The sequence below is a fragment of the Hippichthys cyanospilos genome, chromosome 15, assembly GCF_059441005.1.
Source record: "Hippichthys cyanospilos isolate Australia breed blue-spotted pipefish chromosome 15, RoL_Hcya_1.0, whole genome shotgun sequence".
Taxonomy (NCBI): domain Eukaryota; kingdom Metazoa; phylum Chordata; class Actinopteri; order Syngnathiformes; family Syngnathidae; genus Hippichthys; species Hippichthys cyanospilos.
Genome location: NC_142383.1, coordinates 9922608 through 9938339, shown reverse-complemented (window position 1 = coordinate 9938339; position 15732 = coordinate 9922608). Strand labels below are relative to the sequence as shown.

At 36.0% G+C, this 15732-nt stretch overlaps 2 protein-coding genes across 5 annotated transcripts in view; one reads left to right on the top strand and one right to left on the bottom strand.

The window, feature by feature from the left end:
• Positions 1 to 271: 271 nt before the first annotated feature.
• Positions 272 to 15434, bottom strand: stoml2 (stomatin (EPB72)-like 2). 4 transcript variants are annotated; one of them, XM_088434275.1, is made up of 13 exons: positions 15279 to 15432; positions 12807 to 13289; positions 7967 to 8045; positions 3384 to 3433; positions 2958 to 3110; positions 2649 to 2748; positions 2470 to 2528; positions 2282 to 2383; positions 2052 to 2186; positions 1445 to 1589; positions 1239 to 1318; positions 1022 to 1150; positions 272 to 951 (listed from the first exon to the last, which is right to left on the bottom strand). In XM_088434275.1, exons 4-13 carry the CDS (start codon positions 3426 to 3428, stop codon positions 850 to 852), a joined length of 1050 nt encoding a protein of 349 aa, XP_088290401.1. In that variant the 5' UTR covers positions 3429 to 3433; positions 7967 to 8045; positions 12807 to 13289; positions 15279 to 15432; the 3' UTR covers positions 272 to 849. The 4 variants fall into 4 exon arrangements, with proteins under 4 accessions (XP_088290401.1, XP_088290403.1, XP_088290402.1 ...); XM_088434277.1 differs by lacking the exon at positions 12807 to 13289 and having other exon boundaries at positions 15279 to 15434; XM_088434276.1 differs by lacking the exons at positions 7967 to 8045; positions 12807 to 13289; positions 15279 to 15432 and adding an exon at positions 3499 to 3583.
• Positions 5208 to 15732, top strand: part of LOC148411662 (uncharacterized) — a 48944-nt gene continuing 38419 nt past the window's right edge. The window contains exons 1-3 of the mRNA XM_088434273.1: positions 5208 to 5454; positions 10911 to 10940; positions 15262 to 15361. Coding sequence (XP_088290399.1) covers positions 5433 to 5454; positions 10911 to 10940; positions 15262 to 15361 — 152 coding nt within the window. The 5' untranslated portion in view covers positions 5208 to 5432. The remainder of the gene's footprint in view (positions 5455 to 10910; positions 10941 to 15261; positions 15362 to 15732) is intronic.

Sequence of the window (15732 nt, the reverse complement as noted above, 5' to 3'; positions counted from 1 at the left end):
CAAGTAAGGGATAAGGGACAAAGAAATATAAAGGGATCATTTGAAGTATAAAATCTTAAACAATGAAATGCATTTTAATTTCACTCAATAGTACTTACCATACTTAAAAAAATGAAGAGATCAGAAGTCAACCTTGGCCATTTACATTACATTTTTTCCAAAACATTTTAAAAATGTATTTGAAAAAAACGTATACATGCTGCAATATAAATTTATAGTATAGTTTGCTTACTGCATATGTGCTAATAGAAAAACCGTTTGAGAAACAGCACAAAAATATAATTGAAATTTAATAAATACATCCATGGACGAGGGCTCAATACAAACATGAAGGTTGGGTACTATTGACTAACTAGAGAACAGAGAGAGCATATTTCCGTTAAAAAAAAATGTATATCTGAAATTTGAAATTACTGTGTTTTGGTGCTTACTTTTTTAATGTGAAACAATGAATTTATGGTAATTCACAGCGGGGAACTCCCGCATTCTTAGACATCCATACATGTTGCAACTCAAACCTACAGCAGTGGAAAAAAAATGCGTTCACATATTTCTCAGAAGAAATGAATTAAGTGTATGCCCAAATGTTCAACAGATCACATGTTCGCAACGATAAACCAAAATAACTTGAGTTTAATTACTAGAGAGCATAATTTCCAAAAAATAAAGATGGGTTCCACAGTAAATCATTAACATGAGCATGTGCAGCATCCAAAATGCAAGAGTAATTGGAACAATTGCTGATATGACATTCAGCGAACAAGTCAGTGAAAATTCCACTCCTGCAACTCAAAACAAGACATCCAAATAGTTTGTGTTGTGTTTCGAGTTTACTGCTTAAATTCTGTGCTATTTCAATTCTGGATGATCCAAAACATCTTCACTCATCTCTACTTCTACAGGTGGGATCTTGGGTCTTGCCTTTGCTAATGTACCATAAATGGCCATGGCCTGAGGGCAGGACAACAACATGATTAATTAATTTAGCAAATTTCAAAACATTTTTTCAACACACACATACCTGTGTAACCATGCTGCTAATGTCCCCTGAATTTGAAGGAAGGAGGACAGTATTGGACTCTTTGGCCAGGTTGGAAAACGCAGACACATACTGCTCAGCTACACTTAGTGAGGCTGCCGCATTTCCATTCTGCACCATAAAAATTCACAAGGACATCTTTCAAATTGGGCTGATCTCATTCAAAAACCAGCGCAAAACCCAAAATAGATGACTCTACCTGCTCAGCCAAGGCATCAGATAATACACGGATGGCCTTGGCTTTCGCTTCAGCTTTGGCTAAGACTGCTTGGGCTTCACCTGTAGGCAAATAATTTCAGGAACAGACAGAAGTTGTTGTGTTTATTTTTATTATTGGACTATATTGTGTCAGTTAAATTCTAGCCACAATGCTCATATGGAAGACAGTTTACCAAATGCACCTACCAGCCGCTTTGTTGATCTGTTCTGCCTTTTCACCCTCTGAGGCAAGAATCTGAGCTTGTTTACGTCCTTCTGCAACATTAATGGCAGATTCCCTTGTCCCTTCAGACTCCAGCACTGTCGCTCTCTTTTTACGTTCAGCCTCAACCTATAGAACATTTTATGGAAAAAAACATCACACATGGTCAACAGATATAGTGAATTCCCCTGAGGAGATTTAAATTATGGCCTCTGATGAGAGTCTGTCTTAAAAAAAAGGTGTCTGTCTTAAAAAAAAAAAAAAAAAGGTGAATACCAAGTGTATGGCATCCATGAAATTACATGAAAAAATATGTGAATACCAAGTGTATGTAATGGCTTAAGAAAAAAAAGTTGTGAATACCATGTGTATGACATGCATGTAATGACTTAGGAAAAAAAGATGTGAATACCAAGTATGACATACATGTAATGACAAATGTGAATATCAAGCTGTGTCTGTCCGTCCAAATATGCGAATACCAAGAATGGCATACATGTAATGAGAAATGTGAAATCAAGCTGTCTGTCTATCTGTCCGTCCATCCATCAATCCATGCATCTTTGTTTTAAAATCTCGTCAAAATCTCACCTGCATTTGCATGGATTCCTTCACACGAGGTGGAACGTGTATATCTTTGATTTCATACCGCAAGCAACGGATTCCCCACTCGTCTGAAGCTTGGTTGATAGAGTGAACAATGTTGGCGTTAAGGGACTCTCTTTCCTTCAGAGGAAACAACATACATTTAATATGGTTCTTAGATTTTTGCCTGTAAAGGAGATATGAACAAGTGACCATGAGAGCAAAAACGACATTACCCTAAACACTTTGTCCAGTGTGAGCTTGCCCAGTTCTGAACGCATGGTTGTCTGTGCCAACTGTGTGACAGCATATTCAGGATCCTCAACGCCATAACTGGCCTAAGAGTGAACAATGTACAGTAAATAACAATAACTATAATTGACATAGGAGCAGAAAATGTGTAACAGGTATTACAAAATCTTACTTTGAAAGGATCCAGTATCCTTAAATACAGAACTCCATCAATTTGTAGGGTAACATTATCTGCAAGACAAATTCAAAGTACATTTGCAAATGACATCAAATCATATTGAATTCAAACTTGTATAAAAAAAAAAAAAATAATGAAAAACTTCTCACGGTGAATAATACAAAATGACTGACCTAAAGTTACTGCAGACTGCTCGGGTACGTCAATGACAATTTCTTTGAGGCTTTGCACATAGCGGATTCGGTCAAGTACTGGTATGAGGAAATTTAATCCCTAAAAGTCAAACAAGATAGTACTAGTAAGTGCAGTGCAAGAACCTTTACAGCAAATACAGTAATGCAGTTTTTAGAAGCGTCAAAAGATTTTAGCTGGGTTTGCTTAAGGTTGCTTTGCATTTGTCGCAAAAATACTCATTCTGCTAGGTCTCGATTGTAAAATACCACTGCGGTGATTTACTGATTGGAAAAAAATGCAAAACACACCGGTTCTAGGATGCGATGGAAGCGACCCATTCTCTCCACCACCCACGCTTCCTGCTGGGGCACAAACAGGACCACCGTGTTCATAGGCAGGCTGGATGCCCATCGCTGCTGAACTGGGGACACCCACAACTTTGGTGCGGTTCGTCGGCTTTGCTATAAAACACACAATGAACGATTAATTCCACTCGCAACTCAAGTTGGTTCGGCAAGTTTAGTTTCAATAGCAATACGTGTGAAAGACTGCAAGCGACAACCCGCGTTAAGCAATTTGAATATTGAGAATATTGAACATGGTTACAAAATTAATGCCTTTATTCATGGTTAAATAAAGGTAGTCTGTCTCGTACGACAATCAATGAGTTCGCACTGTGCACATCCGTTTGCATCAGGTAAAAAAATGCACCACACACGATGACTTTAATTTACCTGGAGAAGAGACCCGCCGGTGCGAAACAGTGCTCGTATCATCATGTCAACTAAAAGGGAATAAATAAATGTTTTATTTGATTTTTCTAATTGGAATTCTTAAATCAAAACTGACTTCATTCACAGGAACTCCCCACTCATGTGTGACCTATCCGGAAAGTTACATCATTGGTGCAACGGAAGAAATTCCGTCACTGGGTGCAACAAGAATTTGTATCTTTGGTTCCGCTCTCGCAACAGCAGCAGCTTTATTAGAACAAAAACATTGACATTAAAACATTATCGATTGCAACAAAGATAATATAATTGTCATCAATCACGAATCACACCCAAATCATAAACATTTATGAACAATTCAAAACCCATACAAACACACATTTACTTTAAAAATTATACATTTTGAAAGTGTAAATACAGTACTGCAAATGTAAGTGGCTTATATTGCCGTTTTTTTTTTTCCTTAGGGGTCTAAGATGAATATTGTACATGACTATATATTCCGGAATTAGAGGCCTCACAAAATACTAAAACATGAATGTCACATGTAAGCTTGCTAGTCCTGAGACCACATCTTAAAAAAATAAAATAAATTATATATATATATATATATATATATATATATATATATATATATATATATATATATATATATATATATATATATATATATATATATATATTTTAAATCTAAGAGTCGTGACTGATTTAAAATGCTTGAAAAAATACTCAATAAGTATGGAGTGCTTCCTAAAAGGACATTTTTCTCTTGTCTGACACCCTGTAATGACTAAATTGAACCTCAAACCTTTAGCATTTGTTTCTTTTTGTTTATGTATTTGTTTGTTTGTATTATTTGTTTCATTGCTGTCTCTTGCAACCGCGGGGACGTTTGTTTCAAAACACGTAACATTTCAATTAGTAATTAGTATTCGTGGAACGTGAGTGAGTCCCACAACATGAATGCAACCCTGTTACAAAAACCTTCTTAACATGGTAGAAGAACTAGGAATAAAAAAAAAAAAAAGCGATAAGCTGGGCATCATCAAACGGAGCAAAGTTTTTTTTTTTTTTTGGCCCCCTATATTTTTAAAACCTATTTAAGCTTACTTGGAAGTCTCACTCTGCCTAATGCAACCTTATTATATAATATACTGTAATCAGAATAAGAAAATGATTTTTTTCTTTCATAAGTAAGTTTGTCCTCTTGGTCAGCAGCACCAGCTAGCTACATAGTAGGCCTACGGGAGAAAGCAAAGATTAGTGCAGCTATGCAAATTGAAGGTATTTAATTAATACATCATGTAACAATGATTTTACCATCGATCTATAAGATGAGCCAATAAAGACAATGTTAGTTGTTTACCGATTGTTGACGATGTGTAGTAGAAAAGTGAAAGTTTATTTTTTGTGAAATGTCAAGTCCAACTGTCCGCCAAATCTGGAAAAGCCCACATAGTGGCGCTATCGAGATTATTTTATTGACACGCCAGTGTATTTAGACTTTTTTGAGATCCAATATCTTATCAATGTTTTCACTTAAGGCTTTCATGTATCGCAATTCACGCCACGATTAATTGAAAACTACTTATATATATATATATATATATATATATATATATATATATATACATGATGTGTAAATCCATATTTATTGCGATGTTGTTTGAGACCGCGTCACCTGTTTCTCTCTCCGACCATCCTTCGGATCATTGGTCAGAGTTATTTGTCTGTCCACGCCTTTTTAGAAATGTTGAGTTTCTATTGGCCAAATAAGCCGTTAATCAAATGTTCTGACTCTCCTGTTCCCTCCCACTGTTTGCTCAAATTGACACCGAGGCGGCTGCTTTTATGGTAGTTTTAATCGTACTGCGGTCGGCATTAGTCCCTTGTTGGAAAAGTACCTGCAATTTTTCCAAGACACGAAAGTGTCTACGATTAGGAGAATGACTTAATTGAGATTTACAATGTTACCACTCACGCTAAATTGCTTTCAAGCGTCTGCTTTCTTTCCAAAGTGAGTGAAACTACTGGATTGTTTTTGAAGCCCTCATGTCGTTACTCTGTGTTAGAGGTAAGTTTTGTTTAATTTATTTCTGTCTTAAACCGGGGTTAAATCCGCTTTATATTATAGGGCAATGCGCTTTACTGCATTTAATCTTTAAATGCCGTTGAAACTGCACAGATATTGTAAAAATGCTTAATGATCAAGAACGCTATTTGTGGTGGATAGAAATTATTGTAGCGTCCATTGTTTAGATTTTTTGTTACGATCAAATCTACATTCAGTTCATTTGAGTGAAATTGTTAGGAACATCATACTAGTTTTAGATAAACTTGGCATGTAATCCTTACATGAAATATACAATATTTTTTTTAAAAGATACAACCCAGAAGTCATCTACAAAGTAACGATGAGTAATCCAATTCAAATTCAACTTGCATCTGCGCAAATTAAATAATGTTTGTTCACATCTAACATGTTCCAAAATACTCAGTAGCCCATTATTTAGTTGCAAAGCATATTATGCAACACTCAATTTTGTGAGACAGTCACTGCTTTATCTTTGAATGACTTCCACCAAGATGCCAAACAAAAGCACTGTTTGAAATATAAATGACACTGAAAAAAAACACCCAAGATTGAAGTTGTAATTTAAGTAGAACAAAATTGTATAATCAATGGGGAGATGTATAATAATAATAATAATAATAATAATAATTGGTGAAAATGTTTCAAAATTGTCAAAAAAGTCTTCTTGGAATCTGCTTTGAATTAGACATAAAATACTATTCCAGTATAATATGAAATGCCAACTACACTGGCTTTTGGGTACTCTCCTTTTATATGACAGAATGCAGGTTGAAACTGTTGTAGATCCAAGCACATCTGATTGATAACATTAGTCGGAATGGACTGCCTTACAGGGTGAACCATGTGAAGGTTGCCTTTTTTCATCCCATTGACTATTCGTGTTGTGACATTTGGTAGACTATCACCTAGGGTCAGTGTTTCAAGAGTCATTGTCTGCAATGAGACCATTTTCTGTATATGAGCGTCACCAACTGATTTATTGTTTCAGCAAACGAAAGGTGGCAGGTATTATGCTGACCAAGATAACAGGAAAGATGTCGCTTGAGCCCGGACAGTGCGTTTAGCTGATGTGGTGACTCATCCGCTGATAACAACAGCTTGACAATATTGCTTATTTGATGTTAGTCAAGATGCTCCATCTCCATGGTGATATCTTACTTAACACACAAGTGGTTTTCCACAACAAGTGGACATGTGGGTGAGTCTCCCACTGTCAATCAAGGACAGGGCTGAGTGGACGGACATTGTTGTAGGTTGTGTCTGAATTCTGTCTCAGTGGCGAGCACTTCACAAGACACTTAAGCATTGTGAAAGGTTCCGAGTGGGTATTGACAGTTCAGCTGCAACTAATGATGCTTTAAGAGCCTTAGTTGTGTTTTCTGGGGGGGGGCAGCATGCGAGATAGTATGATCTGTTATGACTGTGAATATCATGGGTATGGGTTATTTTCACTGACCAAAATAGTTTATCCATAACAACATCCAAGAGGGAAAAAATGATTTGATTTTATGATATTTGTGGACATTTTTTTTTGTATTTTGAAGCATTTAAAACACACACTAAACTTATTGGGCATTTTCAGCATTAAAAAAAAGGTTTAGTTTTCCTTTAAATGTTTTCTGCTGAAAATGGCTACCTAAGGTAAGTATCCATCCATTTTCTTTAGCTGCTTATCCTCAGCAGGGTTGTGGACATACTGGAGCCTATCCCAGCTGACTTTGAACAGTAGGCTGGGTATACTCTGAACTACTCTGAAGTAGAGTATGTATAAATGAACAACCATTCACACTCAGAATTGCATTAAGGGCAATTTGGAGTGTCAAATATACGTGTATAGTCATATATCATCTTTAAACTGACATGTTACTTTTGACTTGTGTTGTATTTATACTGACAAAACTGTAAAAATATTATTTCAACCAATTAGTCTTCGGAATTCACAAATAAATGTATTATGTTTTTGGTCAATCTTTTAAAGGATTTATTTTTTTTCCATTTCAAAATTGTTTCAAGCTATCTGCCACTGTTTAATGTACACTATATATGCAACATGCAGACAAATCATATTTGTGTTCCATCAAAAAAACACAGCATTTTTACAATAGCGTTATCCCCGTGTCATTGTATCAACGCACGAGTTGCTTAGAACAAAGATAAGATGTAAGATGTAAAAAAAAAAAAAAAAAGTGATAGAGATAAGAATTTGATTCTCTGTTAAGACTAAAAATTATACAGCTGTATATTATATTATTATTATATATATTAATTTGATTCTCTGTTAAGACTAAAAATTATACAGCTGTATATGAAGAGGTTTAGTATGTCACAGCGGCGTAGTGGAATTATTTGAGAGCGAGGCAGACACTGGGAGAGCGCTTAGAGATTGTGGATGTAATCCCCCCACCATCTGTTGCTCTCTCTCTCTCTCTCTCTCTCTCTCTCTCTCTCTCTCTCTCTCTCTCGTTCTCTCATGCGCTCTGTCTCTCTTCACCTGATTGTAGCCACTAGCGGAAGTGCACTGCTGCCAGCAGCATTAGGAGAGTATGGTGTCACTTCCTGTTCCAGTTTTCCTGCAAATACAGCATAATTCTGTTTTTACAGTACCTCCGTTTTACTTTTTTTTTTTTAATCCTTTCCTTATTTTGATAGTGAAGTGTGACACACTCACGCAACACATTTTTCTCAGTAAAACACAATTGTGCTTAGTCAGTCTGTTTCCTACGTTTTCCTTATAACCAAAATAAATAGAATTCTTTGATATGAAGAGAAGGCAAAGTCCAAGGGATGAATGGAACGTTTTAAGCATCACAAAATTAAGAGCATAAAAGATTTTGAACAGGTATTTTTCATCGGTTCCCATCAAGGGGCGAACACTTGTTTGGGACATGTATCGTATTTGAATAAACGGGAAAAAGGTTGTATTAGCAATGAATCGACCCAATCAAATCGTGATCTTGACTCATTCAATCCCAAAGATGGATTGTTTTGTTTTTTTTTTAACTCCAGAAATTCAATCCCAGGTACTTTTTATTTATTTATCTTTTCAAAATCAAGTTTTAGGACAAGGGAGGTCTAAAATAGTCTAGCACTGAAAGACTTTTTAACAGATTAATGACCTGTACTGACAATGATAACCATCTCTTTCCACTATTACTGCCCAATGGTTTATTGCCCTCAGGCCTTAATGGAATAATGTTATTCAAATGAGAGTCTTTGGTCAATGCTAAAACAGGAAGTGTTTAAAACCAAAGCTACTTTTCTACTACGAGTCATGAGATATGTTGAAGATGGAATGCAACTGTTTTGGTCATGGACATTTTCCACAGTTCTCAGTTTCTTTTTTTACAACCTCAAAATATAGAATTCTATAAATAAGATAAGGAGTTTGTATAATCTCCCTGTGCCGTGTCAATGTTTGCCTTATTATGCCCTATATATATATATAATTATATATATATATATATATATATATATATATATATATATATATATATATATATATATATATATATATATAATATTGTCATTTATAATGAACTCTTCGAGAATTGAAATTCACAGCTGTGAGGAAACAGAATATATTTATATGCACTTACAGAGTTGGAGAGGTTATTTTCAAATCTATAAGTGCTGTTTGTGCCTCATCATCCTGTTTCGGCCCATCTGCCATCCAAGGCTCCAGAGGTTTAGTAGGTTATATGCCCGAACACTGCCACAGCAATCACTAATAATCCCCACTAAAGCATTTCAATCCCACAAACATTGTTCGGTTCCTGCATCAAGATAATAAAGAGGGGTGATCTAAAATTAAATTAAGTACAGTATTTTTGCTTTTGTTTCTTTACTTAATGCCCAAGGATCCATTCTCCACTATTTAATATTCATCATTGTCTGTTTCATATTTGTTAACCAGTTGTCTGTTGTGTTTTTGTGTGACACAACTGCTCAAGTCTATTCTGATTAAAATTAAAAACAAAAACAAAGAAAGTGTTCTGGGTTCGTCTATTCAAGCATTAAGATCAACACATTTTCAATGTGAATAACATGTTACTTCGGTAACACCACTGGAAAAGTGTAAATGCGTGTTTTTTTTTAATAATTATTCATTCCTTTTATTTTAGTGCACTAAAATGCAATGAGTTTGTATCAGTTGAGGGTTATGCTAGCTAACAATAGTATGGTATTATGAAATGACGACAGCAGAACCTCTGTTGTAAGAGTGGAAAAACACCTATGACTTAAATGGCATTATCCTGAAATAACCTTTGTTTTGATAAAGGAGGATGTGTACTTTAAAATTAAAATTTTTGATCAAAGTACAAAAGCTGTATATAGACTGTCAATGTTATTAGCGCTGATGTCGTGAGCCTTGCTTTGTCTGCTGTCTGCTCGCTTGTGTTTGTGTAATCCTGTGTCACGAGTCATGGCTCCTTTTTTGTCCATATTAATGACGTTGACAGGCTTCAATAACAATTGCTCCTGAGTCTTGATGTGACTCATGCCTAAATAAAACTTTGTATACCAGAATAACCACAAACATTGAGTTACTGCGAGCCATTGTAGTTTTGCTTGCGTGTGTAGGACCAAGCCTAATAAAAAAATGTTTGAATCAAATTTGTGAATCACAAATATGTGGGTGAACTCTCTCGATAGTTCCTTTTGTGAGCAAACCGCTTGGTTGCCATTTCAGTTGCATTTGGAATATGAATTTAGCAGCAAAATCCATCCCTGTTAGAGGCTATCATTTTGCCACTTGGCTGAGAATTACCACAAAATTGTTCAGGGCTCATTTAATTACCAATCACAGGTCACCCATTTTCTGAATTTTGTCATAATATTTTCACTAGCTGAGCTGTGAATGTTCGCTACTTGAGCAACGCTGATGTCAATACAAAGCTACAAAATGGCCGCCCATGGAGAGAATAAAAACGAGTGGATTTTGCTTCTGAATTCATAGTGCACAAACACAACGTTAATCATAATAATAGGTCTAGACATTCATTGTGTTTTTGCAAAGTAAAAAAATAAATAGAGTTGGTGTCATCTTAAACACTGTAGATTCTTTACCTTAGGGCAATATCCTCTGCATTGTTTGTTTATCGCACTTTTACAACATTAAATGCCCGTGGTTTACAATATATAAATGCCTCCCAGTACTTGCCCACAAGCATACACACGCACACACACACACACACACACACACACACACACACGAGAAAAAAAATCATCCTTGAATGAAATGACACATACACGCACACACATACCGATTAAAAATGATAACCTAACAAACTAATACTAATTCTCTTAACAATGACAAGTGTCTATGTTCAGCCCCCCCAAATTCTGTTTCTGACTCATATTAAAATGACATAAATAAAATATTATCCAAGATATGCGTCCCCTTTCTAAAACTATTCTGTCTTTTTTATTTACAGTGAAAAAAGCCAAGCTCCACGGACCTTCAGGTAAGTACTTGCACAAACGTTCCCTTTCCGCATGGTCACACATTTTCAGTGTTTGCTTTTGGTTAAAGGCTTTGTTTGCAGGCAGGTTTCACATTAAATGCTACCTAGGGAGGGTAAAATCGTCCTAGCTGGATTAACACTTGCTGAGAAGCTTGTATGACACTAACTGTAATAGAGCTTTGTAATTCACACAAATTGAGTATCTTAAAGGTATTTTAGCAGAATAAAGCACTTATTTTGGTACAGACATTTGTAAAGGTTATTAAAGACCTTTGTACCTTTCCATTTATGGAAACACCACCCCTTCTATTTCAAATATCTGTTCATTTTCAATGTCAAAATATATTTAAACTATACTTGTGTGTTTCCAGTGTCTTCCTTTCTCAATTCAAACCCTTTAAATGGTCATTATTGCAAAGATTAGCAATGTTTTGTTTTGTGTCCTTCAATGCCAGCACGTGCAGCAGACTTAAGATCATTGGCTACTCGGTCAAAATCCGTGTGCACTCCACCTATGTCAATCCCTTGTTTAACCTCACACCTAACATTTAAGCCTTGTGACGTTTCTTATCGCAAAAGCCAACATTGGCCAATAGTCACAGTGACTTCAGATGTGACTGACATTTTACTCTCCCTCGCAATCACAAACTGACCTCTCTCTTTGTCAAGAACAGTTTCTGTTTCTGAAAGGGCATTTAGTTTAGATAATTACCTTGTGTAAGTTTTGTGTGTTTTTTATGAACCCTTCCCACCCCTAAACGACAACACAAGTGACACCTGCCCCAAAGCAAACATAATGGAAAATTCACCTAATCCTTTTGTGTCCCTTGGCAAAATGTAAACATACAATGATTGTTAAAAAAAAAAAAAAAGTTCAAATGCCAGGTGTTTGTGAAATAAAAAAAAAAATGAAATCAGGAAAAATCTTAAAAAAAAAAAAAAAATCAGTCACCATGAAGTAGAACCTGTAGAACTCAACTGGAAAAAAATAGTATATGATAGCTAAAGTAAAATTAAAAATACAATAAAAAACAAATAAGATCTGGGGTAATCTATTTTTTCCAGACAACATGGGGACAGCTATATGTGCCAGTAGAGAATCGAGATGTGACACAGGAACTTGATAAAGCTGCCATTGTTTTCCCATTCAACGCTATTCACTTCATTGGTACTCTGAGAACTTAGAAGAGAAAAGAAAACATAAGAGTGACGGAGGAGAGAAAAAAAAATGAGTCAACATGCAGATGACTGGGGGAGGTAGCAACCGGCTTCTGGCGCCTCCTCAGTAGGTCATATCACTTTGGCAAAATTCAAGACCGACGATAGATAGGGTTGTGTATGTGTGATTTGTATGGATGTTTGCCCGTGTATGCAACTTTTAGCTCCCAGTCCAACAGTCTTAAAGCCATCTAGTGGGAGTGGTGAGGGAATTTGTAGCGTTTAGCAGTATTCCTCCTCCAGGATAAAAAGTCCAGATAACAGTTGTTTTGGGAGCTAGATAGAGTCAAGAGCCCAATCGATCATTTCAATGGTTGGAAAAAGAATTTGCAGCAGACTAAAATAATAGTTAAGACAGCAGACAGCACAGGACAAAGTCAGCAAAGCAGGAAGATAAGGTGAAGGAGAGGAACAGAGCAAAAACCATCCACCTCTGCTGAAAGCTGAGCAGGAAAAAAAAAATCCATTCTTCAGAAATCAGTCATCATTAAGGTTGGACCTTTTCTGTAATTACCTGTAGTGCTGTGTACATGTCACCTTCTCCCCTCTTTGTGTTGACATGGCTTCTCTGTGACATGTGTTTGCTTTGTGTTTCACCGCACCTTCAGTTAGGCTGCAATTTGTGAAGTGCATCAAGCTTAAAATTACCTTGGATGGTTTACCGCCTGGCTCTCCTCTCTCTACCTCAGGAAACTTGAACTTGATAAGAGATTTATGTTGCTCATCTAGGACATTTTCTAATTCGTAACCGGAATGACGAATTGAGCAGCAAAGGTTGAAAAGCGGTCACGGGTACGTCTTCCATTGAATGCACTGTCAATATGAGGTCTGAATTCCAAATGTCAGTCTTCCGATTGCCTGGGTTTTCCTGACTAATTTATAAAGAAAGAAAGAAGAAAAATCGATCTGTGAAGACGCATGACTTGGATAAGTGGAGGGTCTTAGGAATCCTAGTATCTCATCAGAGGGAAAAAAAAGAAACTGTAGTAGAGTAAGCCAAACAATGCTGGCACTGCTGCTTTTTTCTGGGAGTCAAGCATATTTTTAAATCCTTATGTACACAGCATATACAGTATGTATACATCTCTTCACAAAGGATAGGGATGAGGTCGGCCTGTGAATAGTGAAGACCTGCAATAGGGCGGAAAAAAAAGTTATTCAGTTATATAAAAAGTTATATAGTCATTTTTCAACCAAATAAGTTAAAAAAAAAAAAAAACAAAGATATAAACCGACGTGTTTACCACAAAAAATTGGATTAGCTCCCCCGCAAAAACAAACAAAACCAAAACGAAATAAATAAACAAACAAACATAAAAAAGTGTTTTTTTAAAATAGAGAAGAATACTTAGCGAATAGACTATCATATGCATCCTTATGCATCGGTATCCCTTTTCAAAATTACATTACAGTTGTTATTATCACTACCGTATGTAGAAGTTGGTCTTAACACATTGGGATAAAGTCACCTTTCCCAGTTTCCATTTGTAGGGTTTCAATTAATCAACTATGAGGGTATGTTTTGCATTCTGATCAATGCCAAGAATCATGCTGTCAGTTAGATAGACCAAATCAGTAACTTCACCTTTGCAGTTAAGGTGTTCTTATCTTTGTCTTCGATGCAATTTATCCACAATAATTTCACAGGAATCAGCACATTTTTTAACAATGACCTAAAGTCAAGATATATGATTTACCAGGTTTCCTGTGATTGACTAGGGCTATAGTTTGTTTAATTATGTCAAGGATTTCATCTCAGCAACATTTGAATATTTAATTTGAGAGAATGGTAGTTCCTTTGTGAATCAAAATAAATGTTCTTGCTAAAATATGTTTGGTCTCGATAGTTCTAGCCGCTACATGTTTTGGCCAGTTTCCATTGTGCTCTGTCAGTGAGGTTTCTACTTGTGATAGCCAACCTATAGTGGGCAGTACCTGCCACAAAGGCCCCACAGCTACAGTTTTAAGTGGAGGTTATCTAATCCATATGTACATGCTCTTCCTTTATCTCATCTCTTCTATTCATGGTAGCCAGCCCAAGTGTGGCACAAATCCTAGCCTAATTATATAAATCTAATTAGGGAACGGTTTGAGCATCCCCCTGGCTCCTTTGTAATAATGCATTTTCTTTGGCTTCTGTCCTTTTGAGACACTGATTACTAGTGATTTGGTCTGTGCTTTGTCACATTTGCCGTTGTAGACAAGACATTACTTTTAAATTGTCTTCTTGGTGCTCTTAGTGCATTTTCTTTTTTTTTGTGCAGTAAAAAAAATAGTATTGTGTGTCTTTGAAATCTATTTTGTTGACTGAACTGGCTGCTGAGTTGAAGGCAGGGTAAATGTTTTGACTGTTTCTGGGGTAACCTGAAAGTGTGACAGGACTGTAATCAAGCAGCTGATGTCTTGCTTATATTTCCCATAGTTCATGTGTGTACAGTATGTGCCTGCTCGTCTGTCATGCGTGGGTGTGTCCATTTTTTTTTTAAATTCCATCAAGAAGGTTGGGTTTGTTTTTCGTTTCTTCAAACAAATGGTTTAAACAAAAGATTGGGGTTTATGTAAGACTGAATTTCTTAATTTTATTTTTTTCTTTGACAAAATCCGCACATAAAGATTGAAAATCAGGTGTTTATTGTGTATGGCGATTAATATCACGACAAAACAACACACTTTAAGATTCTCCATCTTGTGGATCTCAAAAGACCAAAGGATAACATGGTGTCCGTTACATATCCATCCATCCCTGCATTTTAGCTGCTTATCCTCAGTAGAATTGTCTCACATGAATATGAACACATACTGTACACTTTGCACTCTACAGCCATTCATCTGAAAATAAATAAGACTGTGGTGAAAGTTCTGCAAGGACAAAATGTGCACTTTTTGGGAGTAAATCGAGATTTGGTCTATATTTCTTCTGTCTTGAATATCTTCAGTATTGTTTAAAATAATCTAGTTCTTTAACATAGCTTGACTGGCGAATAAATTTTAATTGGATAAATTTGTCAAATTGTTTGTGGCCCTAAAATGGGATTTGAATTCCCTGCTTTGTGCTATACATGTGACAATAATTATCTACAATACAATTTCCATCTTGTTTCAGACAAATTCAACACTTACGTGACTCTGAAGGTGCAGAATGTCAAAAGCACGACAATCACCGTGCGAGGGGATCAGCCTTGCTGGGAACAAGATTTCATGTTGTAAGTAAATGAACTTTGAAGATAATGAACTGGTTATATCTTTATTTATACTTGGTCCAACGCACGTATTTCAGTTAAAGGTTTCTATTAAACTGTAACAGAATTTGTCCTCTTTGTTATTCAACTGTTTAATTTGCTTATTATACATCATGGAAGGTACCTATAATCATCAGAGAACAAACATAAAGTTGGAAGGGTGTTTGTTGTTCCAGACTGTCCATTACCGGTAACTGGAGTGTGTATTCATTGAAAGACAACACGCCATGACCTGACTCATAAAATCAAATATATGATCATGTTCAGACATATACTCAGATGTTGTGCATTACATACAGAAGAATATTAAGTATAGCTTTGTTCAATGCAAGCGC

Bases quoted from the DNA above. Each gene is read 5' to 3' on its own strand.
- stoml2 (XM_088434277.1), bottom strand. From the start codon at position 3,428: ATGATGATACGAGCACTGTTTCGCACCGGCGGGTCTCTTCTCCAG. The intron at 3,111-3,383 runs GTAAATTAAAGT...TGTGTTTTATAG, and splicing joins CCGGCGGGTCTCTTCTCCAG to CAAAGCCGACGAACCGCACC. The intron at 2,384-2,469 runs GTAAGATTTTGT...GTTCACTCTTAG, and splicing joins GGATACTGGATCCTTTCAAA to GCCAGTTATGGCGTTGAGGA.